The sequence below is a fragment of the Hyperolius riggenbachi genome, chromosome 10 (genome assembly GCF_040937935.1).
Source record: "Hyperolius riggenbachi isolate aHypRig1 chromosome 10, aHypRig1.pri, whole genome shotgun sequence".
Taxonomy (NCBI): domain Eukaryota; kingdom Metazoa; phylum Chordata; class Amphibia; order Anura; family Hyperoliidae; genus Hyperolius; species Hyperolius riggenbachi.
In genome coordinates this window covers 228,648,901-228,671,953 of record NC_090655.1, presented here as the reverse complement: position 1 = coordinate 228,671,953, position 23,053 = coordinate 228,648,901, and the positions used below count along the sequence as shown (strand labels likewise).

The 23,053-nt window shown below is 45.5% G+C and overlaps 1 protein-coding gene across 2 annotated transcripts; it reads left to right on the top strand.

Annotated features, from left to right (window-relative positions):
• The first annotated feature begins 2,361 nt into the window (after positions 1–2,361).
• Positions 2,362–11,088, top strand: LOC137534747 (zinc finger protein 300-like). 2 transcript variants are annotated; one of them, XM_068256376.1, is made up of 5 exons: positions 2,362–2,441; positions 6,268–6,343; positions 6,777–6,874; positions 6,993–7,281; positions 10,050–11,088. In XM_068256376.1, the coding sequence occupies exons 2-5, from the start codon at positions 6,310–6,312 to the stop codon at positions 10,928–10,930; spliced, it is 1,302 nt and encodes a 433-aa protein (XP_068112477.1). In that variant the 5' UTR covers positions 2,362–2,441; positions 6,268–6,309; the 3' UTR covers positions 10,931–11,088. The 2 variants fall into 2 exon arrangements, with proteins under 2 accessions (XP_068112477.1, XP_068112478.1); XM_068256377.1 differs by lacking the exon at positions 2,362–2,441 and adding an exon at positions 2,817–2,890.
• Positions 11,089–23,053: the final 11,965 nt, after the last annotated feature.

The window sequence follows — 23,053 nt, the reverse complement described above, 5'->3', positions numbered from 1 at the left end:
GTCACGGGATATCAAGTGTTTCATGACGCTACACAGATAAATGTTCAATGTCTGTCAGATATTGATTGGATACCTGATCTAATTGAGGCCATTTGATAATGTTTAGGTGGCTTTTGAGACCAACCTTTAAAGCAAACCTGTATGGGGAGGGTGGAAGTTACAGTAGATACTTGCCCTAGTAGTTGGTAGCCTCTGGATGGGCTTCCCGGGCACCGGTTGGCAGAGCCCACTGTTCTAGTGCAGGCAGTTGTGCAGGGTCCATCGTGTCCACAAGGCCGGATTTTACTCTTTTTGTGCCCGTAGACCAAGTATGGTGGGGCTCCCCTTGAAATAAGAAGACCGACTCTGTCACTCTCTGATACAGGCTTCCTTTATTTAACACGTTACAGCAAACACAAACAACTGCCCTTGTCTACAGCTTTTTCACATGCTTCACCACGCCTCTTCAGGACACATGGGGCCTGACCAACTACCCTCCCACCTGACCTATATATAGGTAAATGTGACACATAGCCTATTTTGGGGAGGGGAGAAGACTGCACAGCTTAAAAAATAAACTAAAATCCTGGAAAAGGATCATTACTTAAAAAAAGCATTTGCTTAATTCCTCTAATTAAAACCCAGATTTCCCAAGGCATCGGTACATGATGGTTTCTCTTTTCAAGAGCTTATCATCCCTTGAGCCACCCCTACTGTCTTTCTCAATTACCTCCAGACCCGCAAATGAAAGACAACCAGCGTTGGCCCCATGAACTTGTCTAACATGTTCATTTAAACGAGTGGCATCCACGACATTTTTCATGGACATTGACCTTTTGTGTTGCAAGAACCTCTCCTTTAGGGACTGGACAGTTTTGCCAATATAGTAGTGACCACACGGCCAATTATGTTGTAGCTCCCCTTTCATTTGCAGCAGCACCACTCCTATTCCATTTGCACCCCCTCTTCCATGTTTTTAAACCATGTACCCTACCTCCCAACTTTTTGAGATGAGAAAGAGGGACACTTAAGCCACACCCCTAATCATGCCCCCGTCACACCCCTAGTCACGCATACGATAAAAATTTCATAAGAAAAATATGTTGTTTTATAGTTCAAACCACACTGATCCTTTCTATCCTGGTTCATTTTCCTTTATTTTAACATTTTAAAATTAGTAATATATCAATTTAAAGGATGGGAATAAAGTTTAGAGTCAATCAAACACATTTTTAGTAGAGAAATATATATATTTACATAAAAAGAGGGACAAAGTCCTGAAAGAGGGACAAATGAGGTTGAAAGAGGGACAGAGGGCTCCCAAAGAGGGACTGTTCCTCTGAAGGAGGGACTGTCCCTCTGAAGGAGGGACTGGAGGGACTGTCCCTCTGAAGGAGGGACAGTTGGGAGCAGTGGCGTAGCTAAGGAGCTGTGGGCCCCGATGCGAGTTTTACAATGGCCCCCCCCCCCCCCCCAGGCACTCTATACATAGCAATTGATACGGCACACCAAAACCTGCCAATGGCAACTACAGTGTCAGAGGTGCAAGAAGGGGATGGGGAACAGCTTGTTAATGATTACCACTATTCAAAGTATCTATAGAAGTGATTATTACCAGCACAGGACCAATAGAGAACTAATACTGTAGTTGAGGGAGGGCCCTTTGGGGCCCCTCTGACCCAAGGGCCCCGATGCGGTCGCTACCGCTGCACCCCCTATTGCTACGCCCCTGGTTGGGAGCTATGCATGTACAGCAGCCCCTTTATTTCATGAAGCCCCCTTGAGCCTCAGTTTCCCTTTTTTTTGTGTTGCTTCCCATTTTCAGTCCCCTCTTTCATTTGTAGCAGCCCCTCTTTTATGTTCAGATGCCTCTTTGTGTTGCATCCACCCAAGGACCGGACTTTGTGGCCTTTCCAGAATTCCGACCCTGTCTGTTCACATCCATAGGAGAGCGCACCTGGACTGAGCATGCATGAGTAAGGTCCTCTCATGCCCAGTAGAACAAAACTTCTTGTGTACGGCTTTATGCCTCCAGAGTGTAGCTCCTGTATGCTCAGACTGGAGACACATGTCCATGATCAGGAACGTATGTGGCCGGAAACCTATTTAACAAGGTTTTGTTGAATAGTTGTAGAGCGACCCTTCATTGGAACAGTGGACTGTAGGTGAATCTGGGAAACCTCTGGATATACAGAGGCTTCTCACTACTGACTGAGCTAAGCATCTGACTTTTTTTTAATCTCCCTTCAATACAATCAACATCTTTGTGGGTACTAACAGTTAGCTAGGGAGCAGTTCTCCTACTTACCGCTAGATGGCGCACATAAAGATTAAAAATCAGTCGCTAGTCCTACACTGATCACAAAGTGGAACGCATTTGCGGTTGTGGAACGCACATATCGGAATTCCGGGTAGATGGATTGAGAGACAGGAAAAGCATTGCTGGGACTGGAGCAGAGGAGGTAATTAAAATAATATATTGTGATTAAAGGCAGATAACATCCCTTTCCCTTCCCATCACCAGTAGCTTCTGAGACACACATCATCCATATAGGTATTCATATTGAGAGATCTTTACTTTAAATAGTGAGCTGTTTTGCCACATTCTTCTTGTTATCAGTGCCTCTCCCATGTCTTCAGGAAAAACCTCAGGAAAAACAAACAGGTAAATATCTTTTTAGATGAGGAACCTAGTCACATTACCATTTTGTGCTTTTCCTCCTTTCATTTCAATACTGGGGTCGAGGCTTGATGTCTATTTCTCATCCTACAATGTTTTTGTTGGAACAGAGAATGGCTCAGACGGTCAGAATCTCATGCTTCTAATGGAGCTCATGAGAGTAAGGATGGCCCAGAAGAGAATTCCAAAGGAGGAAGGAAGCCCATGAGAAGTCTTGGAGAGTGATAGAAGGTGATCAGGGTGGAGAATAGGAGAATTTCACATGCAGAGCAGAGATTGTGACTGAGATTGCTTTGGAAATATTGATAGGTTATGGAATACAAAGTGAGATATGTAAGTTTTACCTGGATTCCCTGTGTTATTGGGAGTGATGGGAGGCACCGCATAAGAGAAGCTGGAGGAGGGCTGAATGAGATGAGCAGCTGAGTTCAGAGAGAGAGAATTGGATGTCGTCTGCATAGAAATGGCACTGGAATCCAACAGAATGTTTTAGTTTTCTCAAGCTATGAGTGTATATTAAGAAGAGAAGGAGCCCAAGTACAGGACCTTGTGGTACTCCAGCAAACAGTGGGCATAGTGCATGAGGGTTGGATACTGTGAAAAAGTGTCTCTACAGGTAGGAGAAGATTTAAAAGTGAGTTATACCCTTGATTTAAGGTAGAAGTGAATGTCTTGTAATAGTGAGTGGCTGTCATCCTGGGGTTCTTATAGGAGGACAGAGGGCTCAGAGATTTCAGAGTAACAGAAATTAAAATATCATAAACATTGTTATAATTATATGTGCAAATGAATGGGAAGGAGCTGCAGGTAAAGCAGAGAGTTGGTGTTTCCAAATTGTAATGTAGTGCACAGTCTGGTGGTAGGGGCAGCCAGAAGGGAAGGGCGGAGTGATGGAGACATGCTTGACATCACATATGGTGATGACATTTCGAGGAATTAGCAACAGATAACACCTTCATAAATGTATGTATCTCCTACCTGCATGTAACTGCACACATGACATCACATGGCAAAGGATGAAGCTCTTAAGGTGGCGGTGTAGCCAAAGGATTTATTGAAGCCCTTTGAAAAAAAGACTCCCTTCCTTTCATTGTCTTGTACAGAAGATGGCTGTTGTCACTCCATCAGTATCCATGGTGGAAATCTGTAGCAAACACTCAGACCGTAGATATTTCTCTACGGATCCAGGGCCGCAAGGGTTAGTGCTCATCATTTTTAATAAGCAAGTCTTTCTGAAGAGTTAGATTTCCGGTGTTGGTTACCATTCTATCAGCCAATCTGTTTTAAGGAAGCACCACTTACTTTCCTGAACTTCCCAGTACCCCGTAAACATAGGTTTATGCACACCAGGAACTTTTGTGCACAATGTTAACTGTTCAACCTCGAGGAAGTAACAATAGGCAGATATAAGTACCAGTAATTCACTCCACCCCCTTCCAAGTGACCACCTCATCTGGCAGATATCACATTAGTAGTTGAATGCAATCTAATGCATGTATTTGCATTAACCTCACTGGCAGTAGGATTTTTTCCGGGTTTTAGGGTCTAAAAGTGGTGCAATTTGTTTACACGATTTTGGACGCTAAAAGCAGGGGGGGGGGGGGGGGACTCACAGCAGAGAGATCTGCAGCAGGCCCTGCACATTACTCATCTCTCTGTGATCCAATGCTGCTAGTCTCCTTCCATCATCCAGGTGGCACTGCACACCTATAGTGAGATCACCGTCCGTCATCATGATGACAAACTGCGATCTCACCCGGAGCAAGAATGGCTGCCTGCGTCTGGATCCCGGAGGGAGCCACCACGCTGCTGCTTTCTCTGCATACCTTTCAGCGGCTACCCCAAGTCATGCTCAGGATTACCTTTCCTGGGTTATTTTTTCCACCCCAAGCCTGACTCGGGGTTACCGCCAAGGAGGTTAAAAGCTGAATGCACTTATTGCTGGTTATCGCCAAGTAACATCAATGGATATACACACCTACAAGGCAATTTGTGCTCGCCGTATTGAGGGCCCAGAATTTAAATGGAAAAGGGAATACTGAGGTCAGCGTAAATTTCAGGTTTGAGAGAATGAAATGTTTGCCTGCTTGTTAACTGATGTAGGAAACTTTCCCCAAAAAACAAGAAAAAGTAGTTACTCTCAGGGCCAGTCCGTCCATAAGGCAGGGTGAAACTTTTGCCTCAGGCGGCACTTCTGGGGGGGGGGGGGGCGGCACCCGCCCGTCCGTGGGTGTGGGGGGCCGCCCGAGCTGAAGGGGATAGCAGGCAGGAAGGGGGTATTGGGCCTAGTGGCGGGGAGGGGGGTCGGACCCCTCCCTCACCTGGGTCCCCCCTCCGCTCCCCTCCAGCTTTAAAAAGTTAAGTTGCCGCCACTATTGTAAGAGGCATGGGCGGGGATCACTCACCTCTTCCGCATTTCAGCGTGCGCTCCACTGACGTTACTTCCTGCTACGCTGCCCACTGTATTGTAAGTGGACGGCGTTACAGGAAGTGACGTCAGTGGAGCACATGTTGGAACACGGAAAAGGTGAGTGATCCCCGCCCGTGCCTCTTACAACAGCTGCAGCAACTTAACTTTTTCAAGCTGGAGGGGAGCGGAGGACGGGGGACCCAGGCTAGGGAAGGGGGGTCCGACCCCCCTCCCCGCCGCTAGGCCCAATACCCCCTTCCTGCCTGTTATCCCCTCCAGCTCGGCGGCCCCTTACGCCCACGGCTTGGGGGGAGGGGGGGGGGGATTTCTTTAAAGTTTGCCTCAGGCGGCAAAAAGTCTAGGGCCGGGCCTGGTTACTCTGAATAATTAGATAATGACAATTTAGGAGTATGACAGTACAGCAGTGCCTTAGAACAAGTCTTTATTTGCCAATGCCAACAACAAGCCCATGGGGGTACAGTTGTGGTTTTAATTTTTTGTTGTTGGCAAATCAAGACTTTTTCTAAGGCACTGCTGTTGTGTTAGACTCTTGAATTGTCATTATTATTCAGAGGAACTACTTTTTCTTGTTTTTAGGGATATTATAGTATTTGGGTTGGTGACCCTAGTTCCTATTTATTATTATCATTGATTCTGTATACAGGACAAATTCTCAGCTGATATGACTGGGTAATTTTCAGGCTCATGGTTGGGTTTAAAGGGGAACTGAAGAGAGAGGTATATGGAGGCTGCCATGTTTATTTCCTTTTAAGCAATACCGGTTGCCTGGCAGCCCTGCTGATCCTCTGCCTCTAATACTATTAGCCATAGCCCCTGAACAAGCATGCAGCAGATCAGGTGTTTCCGACTTTAAAGTCAGATCTGACAAGACTAGCTGCATGCTTGTTTCTGGTGTTATTCAAGCACTACTGCAGAGAAATAGACCAGCAGGGCTGCCAGGCAACTGGTATTGATTAAAAGGAAATAAATATGGCAGCCTCTGTATACCTCTTACTTCAGTTCCCCTTTAATATGATGTGGGTAAAATAATGACCCTTTTGTACTTGGAGGGAACCTCATCGCTGGTGAAAGGATCTAGTATGGAATGCTTTTGCATATGTCTGGTGACTGTATCATTGTGTTTGTTAGGTTCATATAAAGTGTTGAGATGTCGCCATCCATTTCTTTTTTTATGTAGGAGTGGCACTTAGAAGCACACAAGGATCTCTAAAAGGACGCTATGGTGCAGAAACAGCCACTCCTCATATCACCAGGTAAGAGGAGGCTTTCATTTCTTGTTAAGAAGACAGCAGTATGGAGGGTCCACCTACATTCCCATCATCTGTTAATCACATAGAGACAATGGGCTTGATTCACTAAGACAAATAGCATGCCTTATCCGAGTTACCATGCCTTATCAGAGATGACACGTCTTATCTGAGATAACCTGCCTATTCAGAAATAACACACCTTATCAAAGTTAACACGCCTCATCAGAGTAGCATAGCGAGCGCTACAAACTTATGCCTGCTAATTGGCAATGACAAGAGCTCCACTCATCCTGCCCTGAGCCCCTGCGGGTTCGTAGTGCTCATTGTGTGATCAGGCGTGTTATCTCTGATAAGGCGTGTTAACTCGGATAAGTCATGCTATTTGTCTTAGTGAATCAAGCCCAATGTATTCAGAAAGTGTGTGTTTTTCCTACAGATAAGTCTACTAACAGAAACCCACCAGAGAGATGTACAGGCCCTCTTTATACCCTGGATTGCCCACAGGGAGATCTGACTACCCCCCACCACTTACAGGTAGGTGGAACTGAGTCTAGAACTCATATGCCACTCCACAGTTTGTGAGACTGTGTTTTCTACAGAGCTTTGCAGTGCTTATGTATAAAATATAATGTTTTCTAATATTTGGTTTTAGCAAGAAGAAAACATTGATTTGATAGTTGAGGTGAAAGAGGAAGAAGATGAGATGTATGTGAGTGATGATCTGCAGTCTATGGAGGAGGGTGTATTGACAGTAGCAATTAAACAGGAGGGAGAAGATGCATATGTGAGGGATGATCAGGACTCTATGGAGGAGGGTGAATTGCTGTTGACAATCAAAGAGGAAGAAGATGAACCAGTGATGAGTGATCAGCAGTCTTCCGAGGAGAATGAAATGAGGGGGGCAACTAAAGAGGAAGAATGCTGTTTAAATATTAGCACAGGTATGTAAAGGAGAAGTGCAGTAAAAATCAACTAACATAGCTTGAGATACTGTACACCATATGAAAGGTATGGAGCTTTCATATGGTGTACAGTATCTCAAACTGTCAGTCAATTTTGCTGTTCAGTTAGGTGCTCCTCAGTATATCATCATGTTCCCAACAAATGAGGAGGAGATATTGTACACCATATGAAATCTCCATTCCTCAGTATAACATCATAGTACCAACAACTGAGGAGGAGATACTGTACACCATATGGAAGGTCCATCTCCATTCCTCAGTATAACATCATAGTACCAACAAATGAGGAGGAGATACTGTACACCATATGAAAGGCCCATCTCCATTCCTCAGTATAACATCATAGTACCAACAAATGAGGAGGAGATACTGTACACCATATGAAAGGCCCATCTCCATTCCTCAATATAACATCATAGTATCAACAAATGAGGAGGAGATACTGTACATCATATGAAAGGTCCATTTCCTTTCCTCAGTATAACATCATAGTACCAACAAATGAGGAGGAGATACTGTACACCATATGAAAGGCCCATCTCCATTCCTCAGTATAACATCATAGTACCAACAAATGAGGAGGAGATACTGTACACCATATGAAAGGTCCATCTCCATTCCTCAGTATAACATCATAGTATCAACAAATGAGGAGGAGATACTGTACACCATATGAAAGGTCCATCTCCATTCCTCAGTATAACATCATAGTATCAACAAATGAGGAGGAGATACTGTACACCATATGAAAGGCCCATCTCCATTCCTCAGTATAACATCATAGTGCCAACAAGTGAGGAGGACATACTGTACACCATATGAAAGGCCCATCTCCATTCCTCAGTATAACAGTATAGTACCAACAAATGAGTAGGAGATGCTGTACACCATATGAAAGGCCCATCTCCATTCCTCAGTATAACATCATAGTACCAACAAATGAGGAGGAGACACTGTACACCATATGAAAGGCCCATCTCCATTCCTCAGTATAACATCATAGTACCAACAAATGAGGAGGAGATACTGTACACCATATGAAAGGCCCATCTCCATTCCTCAGTATAACATCATAGTACCAACAAATGAGGAGGAGATACTGTACACCATATGAAAGGCCCATCTCCATTCCTCAGTATAACATTATAGTACCAACAAATGAGGAGATACTGTACACCATAGGAAAGGTCCATCTCCATTCCTCCGTATAACATCATAGTACCAACAAATGAGGAGGAGATACTGTACACCATATGAAAGGTCCATCTCCATTCCTCAGTATAACATCATAGCACCAACAAATGAGGAGGAAATACTGTACACCATTAGAAAGGTCCATCTCCATTCCTCATTATAACATCATAGTGCCAACAAATGAGGAGGAGATACTGTACACCATATGAAAGGTCCATCTCCATTCCTCAGTATAACATCATAGTACCAACAAATGAGTAGAAGATACTGTATACCATATGAAACGCCCATCTCCATTCCTCATTATAACATCATAGTACCAACAAATGAGGAGGCGATACTGTACACCATATGAAAGGCCCATCTCCATTCCTTAGTATAACATCATAGTACCAACAAATGAGGAGGAGATACTGTACACCATATGAAAGGCCCATCTCCATTCCTCAGTATAACATCATAGTAACAACAAATGAGGAGGAGATACTGTACACCATATGAAAGGCCCATCTCCATTCCTTAGTATAACATCATAGCACCAACAAATGAGGAGGAGATACTGTACACCATATGAAAGGTCCATTTCCTTTCCTCAGTATAACATCATAGTACCAACAAATGAGGAGGAGATACTGTACACCATATGAAAGGTTCATCTCCATTCCTCAGTATAACATCATAGTACCAACAAATGAGGAGGAGATACTGTACACCATATGAAAGGCCCATCTCCATTCCTTAGTATAACATCATAGCACCAACAAATGAGGAGGAGATACTGTACATCATATGAAAGGTCCATTTCCTTTCCTCAGTATAACATCATAGTACCAACAAATGAGGAGGAGATACTGTACACCATATGAAAGGCCCATCTCCATTCCTCAGTATAACATCATAGTACCAACAAATGAGGAGGAGATACTGTACACCATATGAAAGGTCCATCTCCATTCCTCAGTATAACATCATAGTATCAACAAATGAGGAGGAGATACTGTACACCATATGAAAGGTCCATCTCCATTCCTCAGTATAACATCATAGTATCAACAAATGAGGAGGAGATACTGTACACCATATGAAAGGCCCATCTCCATTCCTCAGTATAACATCATAGTGCCAACAAGTGAGGAGGACATACTGTACACCATATGAAAGGCCCATCTCCATTCCTCAGTATAACATCATAGTACCAACAAATGAGGAGGAGATACTGTACACCATTAGAAAGGTCCATCTCCATTCCTCATTATAACATCATAGTGCCAACAAATGAGGAGGAGATACTGTACACCATATGAAAGGCCCATCTCCATTCCTCAGTATAACATCATAGTACCAACAAATGAGGAGGAGATACTGTACACCATATGAAAGGCCCATCTCCATTCCTCAGTATAACATCATAGTACCAACAAATGAGGAGATACTGTACACCATTTGAGAGGTCCATCTCCATTCTATTAAACATCACCATACATACCTGTAACTCTTGAATGCAAAGCTAAATAAATATTTTTTTTAATGCTTCTCATATTCTTTTCCAACAGATGGACGCTACATAAATAGCTCCATACAGGGATGTTTTAATTCAGCTCCAAATAATAATGCAAAAGATAATAGCACCACACAACTTTCTCCTGGAGGAAACACCGTTCCTGGAACTATACATCACAGACTTGGGGTTGAAGATAGATCACCAGATCCAGAGGAATCTTTTGATAGATCATCTCCAGTTATAGCAGGCATCTATGCAAAATTTCACAGTTTTCAGAGATCAAAGGATCAGTCTTATTCTGTGAAATCATCTGGTAAATCAAAAGCCACGCGACGAAGAGGTGATGAGACTATTCCTTGTCCTGAATGTGGTAAAGGTTTCATAAAAAAGTCACTTCTTGTTAGACATCTTAGAGTTCACACAGGTGAGCGGCCTTTTCCCTGTTCAGAGTGTGGGAAAAGCTTTTCAGACAAATCAAAGCTCATCAGACACCAACAAGCCCACGTGGGTGAAATGCCATTTATGTGTACAGAGTGTGACAAAGGTTTCCCTGAGAAGGGTAAGCTCCTCATACACCAGAGGCAACACACCGGCGAGCGTCCTTTTCCATGTTCAGAGTGCGGGAAGTGTTTCACTCAGAAAGGACACCTCCGTACACACCAGAAGAGGCACACGGGTGTGCGTCCTTTTACTTGCACTGTATGTGGCAAAGATTATCTTCACAAACAGAACCTTCTTATTCACCAGAGAGTTCACACAGGTGCACCTCCTTTTTCATGTTCAGAGTGTGGGAAAGGTTACAGTGACAAACGACTTCTTCAAATACATCAGAGAATACACACAGGCGAGCGTCCGTTTTCATGCTCTAAATGTGGGAAAGGCTACACAACAAAAGAAAATCTCAATAAACATAAGAAGAAACACGGCCATTGATGCAGCTGTACAGTTGCATACCAATGATTTGTGTATTGTGCCCGTAAGAGGACTGTATGATGAAAATAAAGAGCTTTTGAACTATCCTCCCCAAGGTTACCTGTCAAAAAAGTTGGTTGGATCTATAATTTATTGACTACTTCTGTATCTTAGGGAACTTCCATAATTTCAAATCATTTGTCAATCAGTCATTGGATGTATTGTTGCTTCTCACACTTTGCCAAATAAATTATAAGGACAATTGTTGTGCAGGTCAAACCCTCTACTTCATCACTAAGACTTTCCAGAAAAAAATCTGGGTTGGTTCTTGTCCATCAGCCTTGTTGTCTTCTACATTGTACTGAATACAGTAAAGCCTCGCTCTGGGCACACGTTCCCCTAGTTCTGTGTAGGCACGCAGCTGGTACATGGAATACAGTAAAGCCTCACTCCTGGCACACGTGTTCCCCTAGTTCTGTGTAGACATGCAGCTGGTACATGGAATACAGTAAAGCCTCACTCTGGGCACACGTGTTCCCCTAGTTCTGTGTAGGCACGCAGCTGGTACATGGAATACAGTAAAGCCTCACTCCTGGCACACGTGTTCCCCTAGTTCTGTGTAGGCATGCAGCTGGTACATGGAATACAGTAAAGCCTCACTCTGGGCACACGTGTTCTCCTAGTTCTGTGTAGGCATGCAGCAGGTACATGGGATACAGTAAAGCCTCACTCTGGGCACACGTGTTCCCCTAGTTCTGTGTAGGCATGCAGCTGGTACATGGAATACAGTAAAGCCTCACTCCAGGCACACGTGTTCCCCTAGTTCTGTGTAGGCATGCAGCTGGTACATGGAATACAGTAAAGCCTCACTCTGGGCACACGTGTTCCCCTAGTTCTGTGTAGGCATGCAGCTGGTACATGGAATACAGTAAAGCCTCACTCCAGGCACACGTGTTCCCCTAGTTCTGTGTAGGCATACAGCTGGTACATGGAATACAGTAAAGCCTCACTCCAGGCACACGTGTTCCCCTAGTTCCGTGTAAGCATGCAGCTGGTACATGGGATACAGTAAAGCCTCACTCCAGGCACACGTGTTCCCCTAGTTCTGTGTAGGCATGCAGCTGGTACATGGAATACAGTAAAGCCTCACTCTGGGCACACGTGTTCCCCTAGTTCTGTGTAGGCACACAGCTGGTACATGGAATACAGTAAAGCCTCACTCCAGGCACACGTGTTCCCCTAGTTCTGTGTAGACACGCAGCTGGTACATGGAATACAGTAAAGCCTCACTCCAGGCACACGTGTTCCTCTAGTTCTGTGTAGGCATGCAGCTGGTACATGGAATACAGTAAAGCCTCACTCCAGGCACACATGTTCCCCTAGTTCTGTGTAGGCATGCAGCTGGTACATGGGATACAGTAAAGCCTCACTCCAGGCACACGTCTTCCCCTAGTTCTGTGTAGGCATGCAGCTGGTACATGGAATACAGTAAAGCCTCACTCTGGGCACACGTGTTCCCCTAGTTCTGTGTAGGCATGCAGCTGGTACATGGAATACAGTAAAGCCTCACTCTGGGCACACGTGTTCCCCTAGTCCTGTGTAACACACAACAGGTACATGGAATACAGTAAAGCCTCACTCTAGGCACACATGTTCCCCTAGTCCTGTGTAGACACAGAACAGGTACATGGAATACAGTAAAGCCTCACTCCGGGCACACATGTTCCCCTAGTCCTGTGTAGACACACAACAGGTACATGGAATACAGTAAAGCCTCACTCTGGGCACACGTGTTCCCCTAGTTCTGTGTAGGCATGCAGCTGGTACATGGAATACAGTAAAGCCTCACTCTGGGCACACGTGTTCCCCTAGTTCTGTGTAGGCATGCAGCTGGTACATGGAATACAGTAAAGCCTCACTCTGGGCACATGTGTTCCCCTAGTTCTGTGTAGGCATGCAGCTGGTACATGGAATACAGTAAAGCCTCACTCCAGGCACACGTGTTCCCCTAGTTCTGTGTAGGCATGCAGCTGGTACATGGAATACAGTAAAGCCTCACTCCAGGCACACGTGTTCCCCTAGTTCTGTGTAGGCATGCAGCTGGTACATGGGATACAGTAAAGCCTCACTCCAGGCACACGTGTTCCCCTAGTTCCATGTAGACACGCAGCTGGTACATGGGATACAGTAAAGCCTCACTCCAGGCACACGTGTTCCCCTAGTTCTGTGTAGGCATGCAGCTGGTACATGGAATACAGTAAAGCCTCACTCTGGGCACACGTGTTCCCCTAGTTCTGTGTAGGCACACAGCTGGTACATGGAATACAGTAAAGCCTCACTCTGGGCACATGTGTTCCCCTAGTTCTGTGTAGGCATGCAGCTGGTACATGGAATACAGTAAAGCCTCACTCCAGGCACACGTGTTCCCCTAGTTCTGTGTAGGCACGCAGCAGGTACATGGGATACAGTAAAGCCTCACTCCAGGCACACGTGTTCCCCTAGTTCTGTGTAGGCATGCAGCTGGTACATGGAATACAGTAAAGCCTCACTCCAGGCACACGTGTTCCCCTAGTTCTGTGTAGGCATGCAGTGGGTACATGGAATACAGTAAAGCCTCACTCTGGGCACACGTGTTCCCCTAGTTCTGTGTAGGCATGCAGCTGGTACATGGAATACAATAAAGCCTCACTCCAGGCACACGTGTTCCCCTAGTTCTGTGTAGGCATGCAGCTGGTACATGGAATACAGTAAAGCCTCACTCTGGGCACACGTGTTCCCCTAGTTCTGTGTAGGCATGCAGCTGGTACATGGATCACAGTAAAGCCTCACTCAAGGCACACGTGTTCCCCTAGTTCTGTGTAGGCATGCAGCTGGTACATGGAATACAGTAAAGCCTCACTCCAGGCACACGTGTTCCCCTTGTTCTGTGTAGGCATGCAGCTGGTACATGGGATACAGTAAAGCCTCACTCCTGGCACACGTGTTCCCCTAGTTCTGTGTAAGCATGCAGCTTTTACACAGAATATAGTAAAGCCTCTGGGTACACGTGTTCCCTTAGATGTGTGTAGGCATGTAGCCGGTACATGGAATACAGTAAAGCCTCACTCTGGGCACACGTGTTCCCCTAGTTCTGTGTAGGCATGCAGCTGGTACATGGAATACAGTAATGCCTCTCTCCGGGCACACGTGTTCCCTTAGATGTGTGTAAGCATGCAGCAGGTACATGGAATACAGTAAAGCCTCACTCCGGGCACACATGTTCCCCTAGTCCTGTGTAGACACACAACAGGTACATGGAATACAGTAAAGCCTCACTCCAGGCACCCGTGTTCCCCTAGTCCTGTGTAGGCATGCAGCTGGTACATGGAATACAGTAAAGCCTCACTCCGGGCACACATGTTCCCCTAGTCCTGTGTAGACACACAACAGGTACATGGAATACAGTAAAGCCTCACTCCAGGCACCCGTGTTCCCCTAGTTCTGTGTAGGCATGCAGCTGGTGCATTGAATACAGTAAAGCCTCACTCCGGGCACACGTGTTCCCCTAGTCCTGTGTAGGCATGCAGCTGGTACATGCAGAGGCGGGCCAACCATGACGCCAGATGAAACTAGTTAACCAGCCGGCATGTCCGCTGGAGCGGCATCCAGCCTGCCATTCTTCCTCCCTTCCCACGGCCGCCGCTAATCTTACCTTCTGATTGCTTTCATCACAGACCTCAGATCAGCGTGACCCGCAGCGCTGCTGTGAAGAGGAAGCAGGAGAGTGGCTCCCTGTACCGACGTATATACAGGAAGTACTTCCCGTATATGCGCTTTTCCCAGGGGAACTGGGGGCAACAATACTGGCTAACTATACTGGTTACAGCAAAAAGCTGCCTGCATTTGGAAGCGCTGACATTATCTCTTGTTGTAACTATACTGGCTAATCTATACTGGGGGCAACTATACTAGCTACCTATACTGGCTAACCTATACTGGGGGCAACAATACTGGCTAACTATACTGGCTGCAGCAAAGAGCAAGACTACTGGGGGCAACTATACTAGCTACCTCTACTGGCTAACCCATACTGGGGGCAACAATACTGGTTAACTATACTGGTTACAGCCAGTGGTGCTCAGCACGATTTCGGATATCCGAACTACCCAGATAATCCGAACTTTTTTCACTATCCGTACTTTGAATAGCAAGTCGGATATTTTTTAAAATCCGAATAGACTATCTGAGCAAACTCGGATTTCCCATCTGAAATCCGGGCGGATAGTTTCTTCAGATATCCGAGCAGAAGCCCAAATCACTTTGAATGGCAAATAATCCCTTTCGAAGGGAGGGAGGGAGGGAGGGGGAGGGAGAGAGAGAGAGAGAGAGATCCGAAAGGGGTTTTTGGCATTTGAAGAGACTTTTGGAAGCATTTTAAGCCATTTTTAGGTCACTTCCGGTTTTCTATCCGGATATCCGAATCCGGCAGGATATCCAGGATATTGGGTTCGGATATCCGAGTTTACTTGGATACCAAAAAGTTCGGATTCAGATATCCAATTCGAATCCGGAGATCTGGGTATCCAGATCAATTCGGATTTTAAAAAAGGGTACCAGGACAACTATACTGACTACCTATTCTAGGGGCAACTATACAAGCCACCTATACTGGGGGCAACTATACTAGCTATCTATACTGGGGCAAATATAATACCTATACTGGGGGAAACTATACTAGCTACCTATACTGGGGCAACTTAATGCCTATACTGGGGACAACTATACTAGCTACATATACCGGGACAACTATACTGGGGGCAACTATACAAGCTACCTATACTGGGGTAATTATACTACATATACTGAGGGCAACTATACTAGCTACCTTTATTGGGGCATCTATACTGGCTACCTATACAGGGGGCAACAATATTGGCTACCTACACTGGGGGCAACTATACTAGCTATCTACAGTGCTGCCCATAAGTAATTTATATACCCCTGGCAAATTTTGACTTAAAGTTACTTTTATTCAACCAGCAAGTAATTTTTTGACGGGAAATGACATAGGTGTCTCCCAAAAGATAATAAGACGATGTACAAGAGGCATTATTGCGGGGGGAAAAAATTCTCAGTTTTTATTTACATTTGAGCAAAAAGTGTCCAGTCTAAAATTATTCATACCCTTCACAAACTGTCACAGTCTGTGGTAAAATCCAAAGTCCTATACCATTCCAAATAGTCCAAGCTGTTCTAAAGCATCCTAATTACCATGATTAATTGGTAACAGCTGTTTTAATAAACTCAACAGGTGAAAAATAGCAGCTCTCTGCAGTTGGTTTGTGGACAGTCATGGCTCAGGGCAGATTCGCATAGACAATACAAGTGGATGGGACTGTTTCCACTTGTCAGAATTTCTGAGCGTTTTCCTGTGCAGAAAAATCTGCACGGCAGAGCCATCAGAATTCGCATACCACTATGCGATTCGCATACAATGTATTTAATAGGGAATTCGCATGCGGTTTTGGTATGCGAATTTTCATGCAAATTCGCATGGAATCAATGGAAAAGCACACAGGCACTGCCATGGTTAAATTCGCATACATCGTCATCCATGCAAATTTGCATGAAAATTTGCATACACCCACATGCGAAATTCGCATCCGCATGCAAATTTTTACCGTGGCGATTTCCACCGCACAAGTGGAAACGGGCCCTCAGACAAAGGAGCTCAGTGAGGACCTGCAGATGCGCATTGTGGCTGCTCACAAGTCAGGAAAGGGCTACAAGGCCATTTCTAAATGTTTTCAAGTTCCAGTGGCTACAGTGCAAAGTATTATTAAAAAATACACAATGCTTCCCCCCCAGACACTACTCCGCCCCTTCATTGCACCTCCCTCCAGACACTACACCACCCCTTCATTGCACATGACCTCCCTCCAGATGCTACTCCACCCCTTCTTTGTACATGCACCCTTCCCCCAATAACTTTGCCCTTTCTTCCTCCTAAGAGTTAATACATGAAATAGAATGCATGTAAGACAGTGCCCCATGCTGGGCTCTTGGGAGACTTGAAAATGTCTTGTATATGAAGGAGCTATGACTGCCCTGCCTTACAGTATGAAATGTTACCCCATGTTGTGCTTGCACCAGAATGCAGAGCACAGAGACCGCATCTGCAGATCGGATAATTACCGCAGTCCTGCTTCGATATTAGTTGACTTTTAAGGAACTGTAATGATTTATGTAGCAGCATGCTGCCTTTAAAGGAATACTTAAGTCAAAAAAGATTTGTCAACAGGCAAACTCTGGCGGCCATTTTGAGGTCTGACGCCTCAAATTCCACCACATGAAAAATGGCTGCCACAGACGGGTTCTGGCTGCCTGCACTATGGCTGTATAACGTGCTGCCACCCACTAATGACAGATTCTGTGTGAGCAGCACCCACAGGCTTCATGGCGCTGTGTGCAGCTGTCCGTGATTGGACAGAGCGCAGTTCAGCCCACACAAATGGTGCCGCTTTTGTGACTAAAAAAAAAAAAAACGAGGCGTGGCAGCTGCTTGGCTGAGTAGATGTTACCATGGAACCGTGTGGCACCACCAGCACCCATCACTCTCCAGTAGTTTTTTTTTGTTGTTGTATATTTTGCCAAGTTTAACCTCATGTGACCTTGTCGCTTGCCACAACCCGCCCTAACCCCTCCCCTTGTGGCAGCCGATTGCTAACTGTGAAATGTTTTATTTATTAGAATGTTGCAAAAAAAAACACGATGTTCCGCAATGTGGAAAATCCCAGAGGACGTGGTTAGAAGCCAAAAGCGACACCTGCACTGGCCAGGAGGATAGTGAAAGAGGTGAAAAAGAATCCAAGGATCACCACCAAGGCCGTCCTGGTGAATCTGGGCTCTGCTGGTGGCAATGTCTTAAGGCAGACAATCCAACGGATACTGCACACTGCTGGGTTACACGGATGCAGACCAAGGAGGACGCCACTTCTCCAGATAAGGCACACAAAAGCTTGCTTGGCCTCTGCAAATGCTCATCTGGACAAAGAAGAAGACTTCTGGTCTTCTGTGTTATGGTCAGATGAAACAAAAATTGAATTGTTTGATCACAATGATGTTTCCTTCATTTGGCATAAAAAAGGAGAAGCCTTCAACTCAAAGAATACCATCTCCACTGTCAAACATGGTGGTGGGAACCTAATGCTTTGGGGGTGTTTTTCAGCCAATGGACCAGGGAACCTAATTACAGTAAATGGCACCAAGAAAAAAAAGAGCAATACATGAGGATTTTCAACATCATCAGGCAGTCTGCAAAGAAACTTGGCCTTGGGCACCAGTGGACAATTCAACATGACAATGACCCAAAACACACAGCAAAAGGGGTGAAAAAATGGTTATCAGACAACAATATTAATGTTTTGAAGTGGCCCTGTTTAACTCTCTAGTAAGGCCACATCTGGAATATGGAATTCAGTTCTGGGCACCATATTACAAAAAAGATATTGCAGTTTTAGAGCAGGTGCAGAGACGAGCAACAAAATCGATAGGTGGGATGGAAGGTATCACTTACCAAGAAAGGTTAGATAAACTGGGTTTATTTAGTCTAGAGAAAAGATGCCTTAAAGGAGATCTAATTAACTTGTATAAATACATCAGAGGGCAATATAAAAGCTTGGCGGGTGAGCTTTTTTTCCCTAGGCCTTCTCAAAGGACTAGAGGACATAATCTGCGCATGGAAGAAAAAAGTTTTAGCCATTTATTTAGGAAAGGGTTCTTTACATTAAAGAGACTCTGAAGCGAGAATAAATCTCGCTTCAGAGCTCATAGTTAGCAGGGGCATGTGTGCCCCTGCTAAAACGCCGCTATCGCGCGGCTAAACGGGGTCCCTTCACCCCCAAACCCACCCCCGCAAACCTTGGTCATCTTCTTAGTCGCAGATTTTCTCTTCCTGGAGGCAGGGCTAACGGCTGCAGCCCTGCCTCCAGTCGCGTCTATCAGCGGCGCATCGCCGCCTCTCCCCCGCCCCTCTCAGTGAAGGAAGACTGAGAGGGGCGGGGGAGAGGCAGAGATACGCGCTGACAGACGCGTGTGGGGCAGGGCTGCGGCGGTTAGCCCTGCCCCAATGCGGAAGCGCTCCCCGGCTGTACGGAGGGGATTTGGGGGTGAAGGGACCCCCGTTAAGCCGCGCGATACCTGCTTTTTAGCAGGGGCACACATGCCCCTGCTATCTATGAGGTCTGAAGCGAGATTTATTCTCGCTTCAGACTCTCTTTAAGTGTGATTAAGATGTGGAATGCATTGCTACAGGAAGTAGTTATGGCAAACTGTATACCTGCATTTAAAGGGGGCTTAGATGTTTTCCTTGCGTTGAAAGACATCCATGGCTACAATTACTAGGTAATGCCCAATGATGTTGATCCAGGAACTTTTTCTGATTGCCATCTGGAGTCGGGAAGGATTTTTCCCCTTTTGGGGCTAATTGGACCATGCCTTGTAAGGGTTTTTCGCCTTCCTCTGGATCAACAGGGATATGTGAGGGAGCAGGTTGGTGTTGTACTTGTTCTCTGGTTGAACTCGATGGACGTATGTCTTTTTTCAACCAAAATATGTAACTAAGAGTCCTGACTTGAATCCAATTGAGAATCTGTGGAGGGACCTACCTGAAAGATTTGGAGCTCATTGCTGAAGATGAATGGGCAAAAATACCTGTGGAGACATGCACAAAGCTGGTTTGCAATTATAGGAAGCATTTGATTGCTGTAATGGCCAATGAAGGCTTTTCTATTGATTATTGAGAGGTGCATGAATAATTTTGGACTGCACACTTTTTGCTCAAATGTAAATAAAAGCTGAGAAATGTTTTTTCCCCACAATAACGCCTCTTGTACATCGTCTTATTATCTTTTGGGAGAGACCCATGTCATTTCCTGTCAAAAAATTACTTGCTGGTTGAAAAGTAACTTTAAGTCAAAAGTTGCCAGGGGTATAAATAATTATGGGCAACATTGTATACTGGGGCAACTATACTGGCTATCTATACTGGGGGCAACTATACCTGGCTAACCTATACCTGGTTATCTACCTATCTATACTGAGGGTGTTTTTCTCTTGGTAGCACCTCATCTATAACGTCCGGTGAAAATTGTTGGGTACTGTGCAATCATTCCAAATCTGAGGGAAGCACATCCTCACAAGTTCACCGCCTAGAACCGGCCATATCCATTTGTAGCAAAAAACATTGTTTTATTGACAGCTTCTTAAAGTGAACCCGAGGTGAGAGACAGATGGAGGTTGACATAATTATTCTCTCATGCTGAAAGATGTAGTCCGTGGATGAGAGTGCAGAGATGTTTATAGCTACATACTTTTAAATAATGTAGATTGCCTGGCAGTCCTGCTGATACTCTGCCTCTAATACCGATGTCTGATGTCCTGCTGAATCTGATCATCAATTCAATCAATTCGTAAGTACCGGTCATGTTAGCCCCCTCCTCCGTAGAGGCCTACCTTTTATGAAATAATGATTTCCCACACGGTCAGTCATCGTTGTGCCCACATATATTTATCATATTTGTCCGACAGCCCAAACTGGGTCTTGCTATTTGCCATAACAGGTGGAATACACCTACATACAGTAATATTTAAGCAGTGGCGTACCTAGAGGAAAATTAGTGAGCGTGACAGCAAGACAGTGGTAGGATTAGATTATGAACTCTTCAGAGGACAGTCAGTGACATGACTATGTACTCTATAATGTGCTGCAGAAGATGTCACTGCTATATAAATACAGTGTAAAATAGTAGGGCATTAGACTATAGCGGGAATAGAGTGCAAGCTCCTCTGAGGACAGTCAGTGACATGACTATGTACTCTGTACAGTGCTGCAGAAGATGTCACTGCTATATAAATACAGTGTAAAATAGTAGGGCATTAGACTATAGCGGGATTAGAGTGCAAGCTCCTCTGAGGACAGTCAGTGACATGACTATGTACTCTGTACAGTGCTGCAGAAGATGTCAATGCTATACAAATACATAATAATAATATGGTAGGACATTAGACTAGGACTATGGTAGGATAAGATTGTGAGCTCCTCTGAGGCAAAGTGAGTGTGGCCATAACATGATGTGGGTGGAGCCACCACTATATAGCCAGATGTGGGTACCAACTCCCCAGTATAGGTGACAAGATGTCACATAAATATGTAGGGTGCCTCCAGTATAGGTGGTAAGTGTCCACAGTATAGGTAGTAAGGTGCCCCCCCAGTATAGCAGTATAGGTAGTAAGTTGACCCCCAGTATAGGTAGTAGGGTGTCCCTAGTCGGTGGTTGGGTAGGCAAGTAGCAGTGTGTGTGGTTTTAGGTAGGTGGGTAGCAGTGTATTGGTGTAGGTAGGTAGGTAGCACTGTGTGGGTAGGTAGGTAGCAGTGTGTGGGGTGTTTAGGTAGGTAGATAGCAATGTGTGGGTTTAGGTAGGTAGGAAGCAGTGTGTGTGTAGTTAGGTAGGAGCTTGTTAGGTTTTAGATAGGCAGGTAGGTAGCAGTGTGTGGGTTTAGGTAGGCAGGTAGCAGTAGGTAGGTAGGAGCTTGTGGGGTTTTAGGTAGGCAGCTAGGTAGCAGTGTGTGGGTTTAGGTAAGTAGGTAGCAGTGTGTGGGTAGGTAGCAATGTGTGGGTTTAGGTAGGTAGGTAGCAGTAGGTAGGTAGGTAGAAGCTTGTGGGGTTTTAGGTAGGCAGCTAGGTAGCAGTGTGTGGGTTTAGGTAGGTAGGAAGAAGTTTGTGGGGTTTTAGAGAAGTAGGTAGGTAGCAGTGTGTGGGGTTTTTAGGTAGGTAGATAGCAATGTGTGGGTTTAGGTAGGTAGGTAGCAGTGTGTGGGTAGTTAGATAGGCAGGTAGGTAGCAGTGTGTGGGTTAAGGTAGGTAGGTAGCAGTGTGTGGGTAGGTAGGAGCTTGTGGGGTTTTAGGTAGGTAGGTAGCAGTGTGTGAGTAGGCAGGTAGGTAGCAGTGTGTGGGTAGGTAAGTAGCAGTTTGTGGGGCTTTAGGTAAGTAGGATGGTAGCAGTGTGTGGGTGTAGGTAGATAGCAGTGTGTAGGTAGGTAGGTAGGTAGTTAGCAGTGTGTGGGTAGGTAGGTAGCAGTTTATGGGTAGGTAGCAGTATGTGGGTTAAGGTAGGTAGGTAGTGGGCGGTAGGTAGGTAACAGTGTGTGGGTTTAAGTAGGTAGGTAAGGTTTAGGTAGCAGTGGGTGGGTTTAGGTAGGTAGGTAGGTAGGAGCTTGTGGGGTTTGGCAAGGTTTAGGTAGGTAGACAGCAGTGAGTGGTTAGGTAGGTAGGTAGATGGGTAGCAATATGTGGGATAAGGTAGGTAGTGTTTCTCCCCCCCCCCCCCCCCTCGCTCCAATCAGACCTGCAAATCAGCGCGGCGAGCAGGGAAAGACCTCAGATCAGCGTGGGACCCGGCTGACAGAGCGGCGCACATGCAGGAGGTGACAAGCGACGTCACTTCCGCATATAAAGTAGTCAGGTCTCACGCTGTCTGTAGGTCTGTCACGGCGCTCACCACGCTGATCTGTTGGTCTGATGGGAGGGAGGGGAACACAGGTGGGCAGCCCAGCCCGAGGCCCCTGCAGGGGTTGAGGCCACAGGCGAGCCGAGCACAGCGGCAGGGGCGGCAGCACAGGACTCCGGGTGTCACCCACCACCATGAAGACACCCGGGGCGGGCCGCTCCTGCCGCTTGACGGTAGGAATGCCACTGTATTTAAAGTTAATTAATGAACGCGTTATGTAATATTTGCATAATGGAGCATAGTCTGTTGCTAAGTGATTACAGGCACACTGTCCAGTTACATTACACACACACACCACACCCCTATTACTTCTCATAGTGCCTGTGTAAATAGTGTGTATATAAAAAACATTACAGACATACTGTGCAGTCACATTACACATATCACACCCCTGGTACTTCTATCATTCTGGGTGTACATAATGTGTAAATAACTCATTACAGACATAGGGCTTGATTCACAAAGCTGTGCTAACGCATAGCACGATTGAGCCATGCGTTTAGCGTGCAATGTGATGCGTGTGAAGGTTTAAGTGCGTGCCAACGAAGGTGTTCGCGTGTTAATGTGTGCACTTTGCCCCGTTAGCGCACGCACATA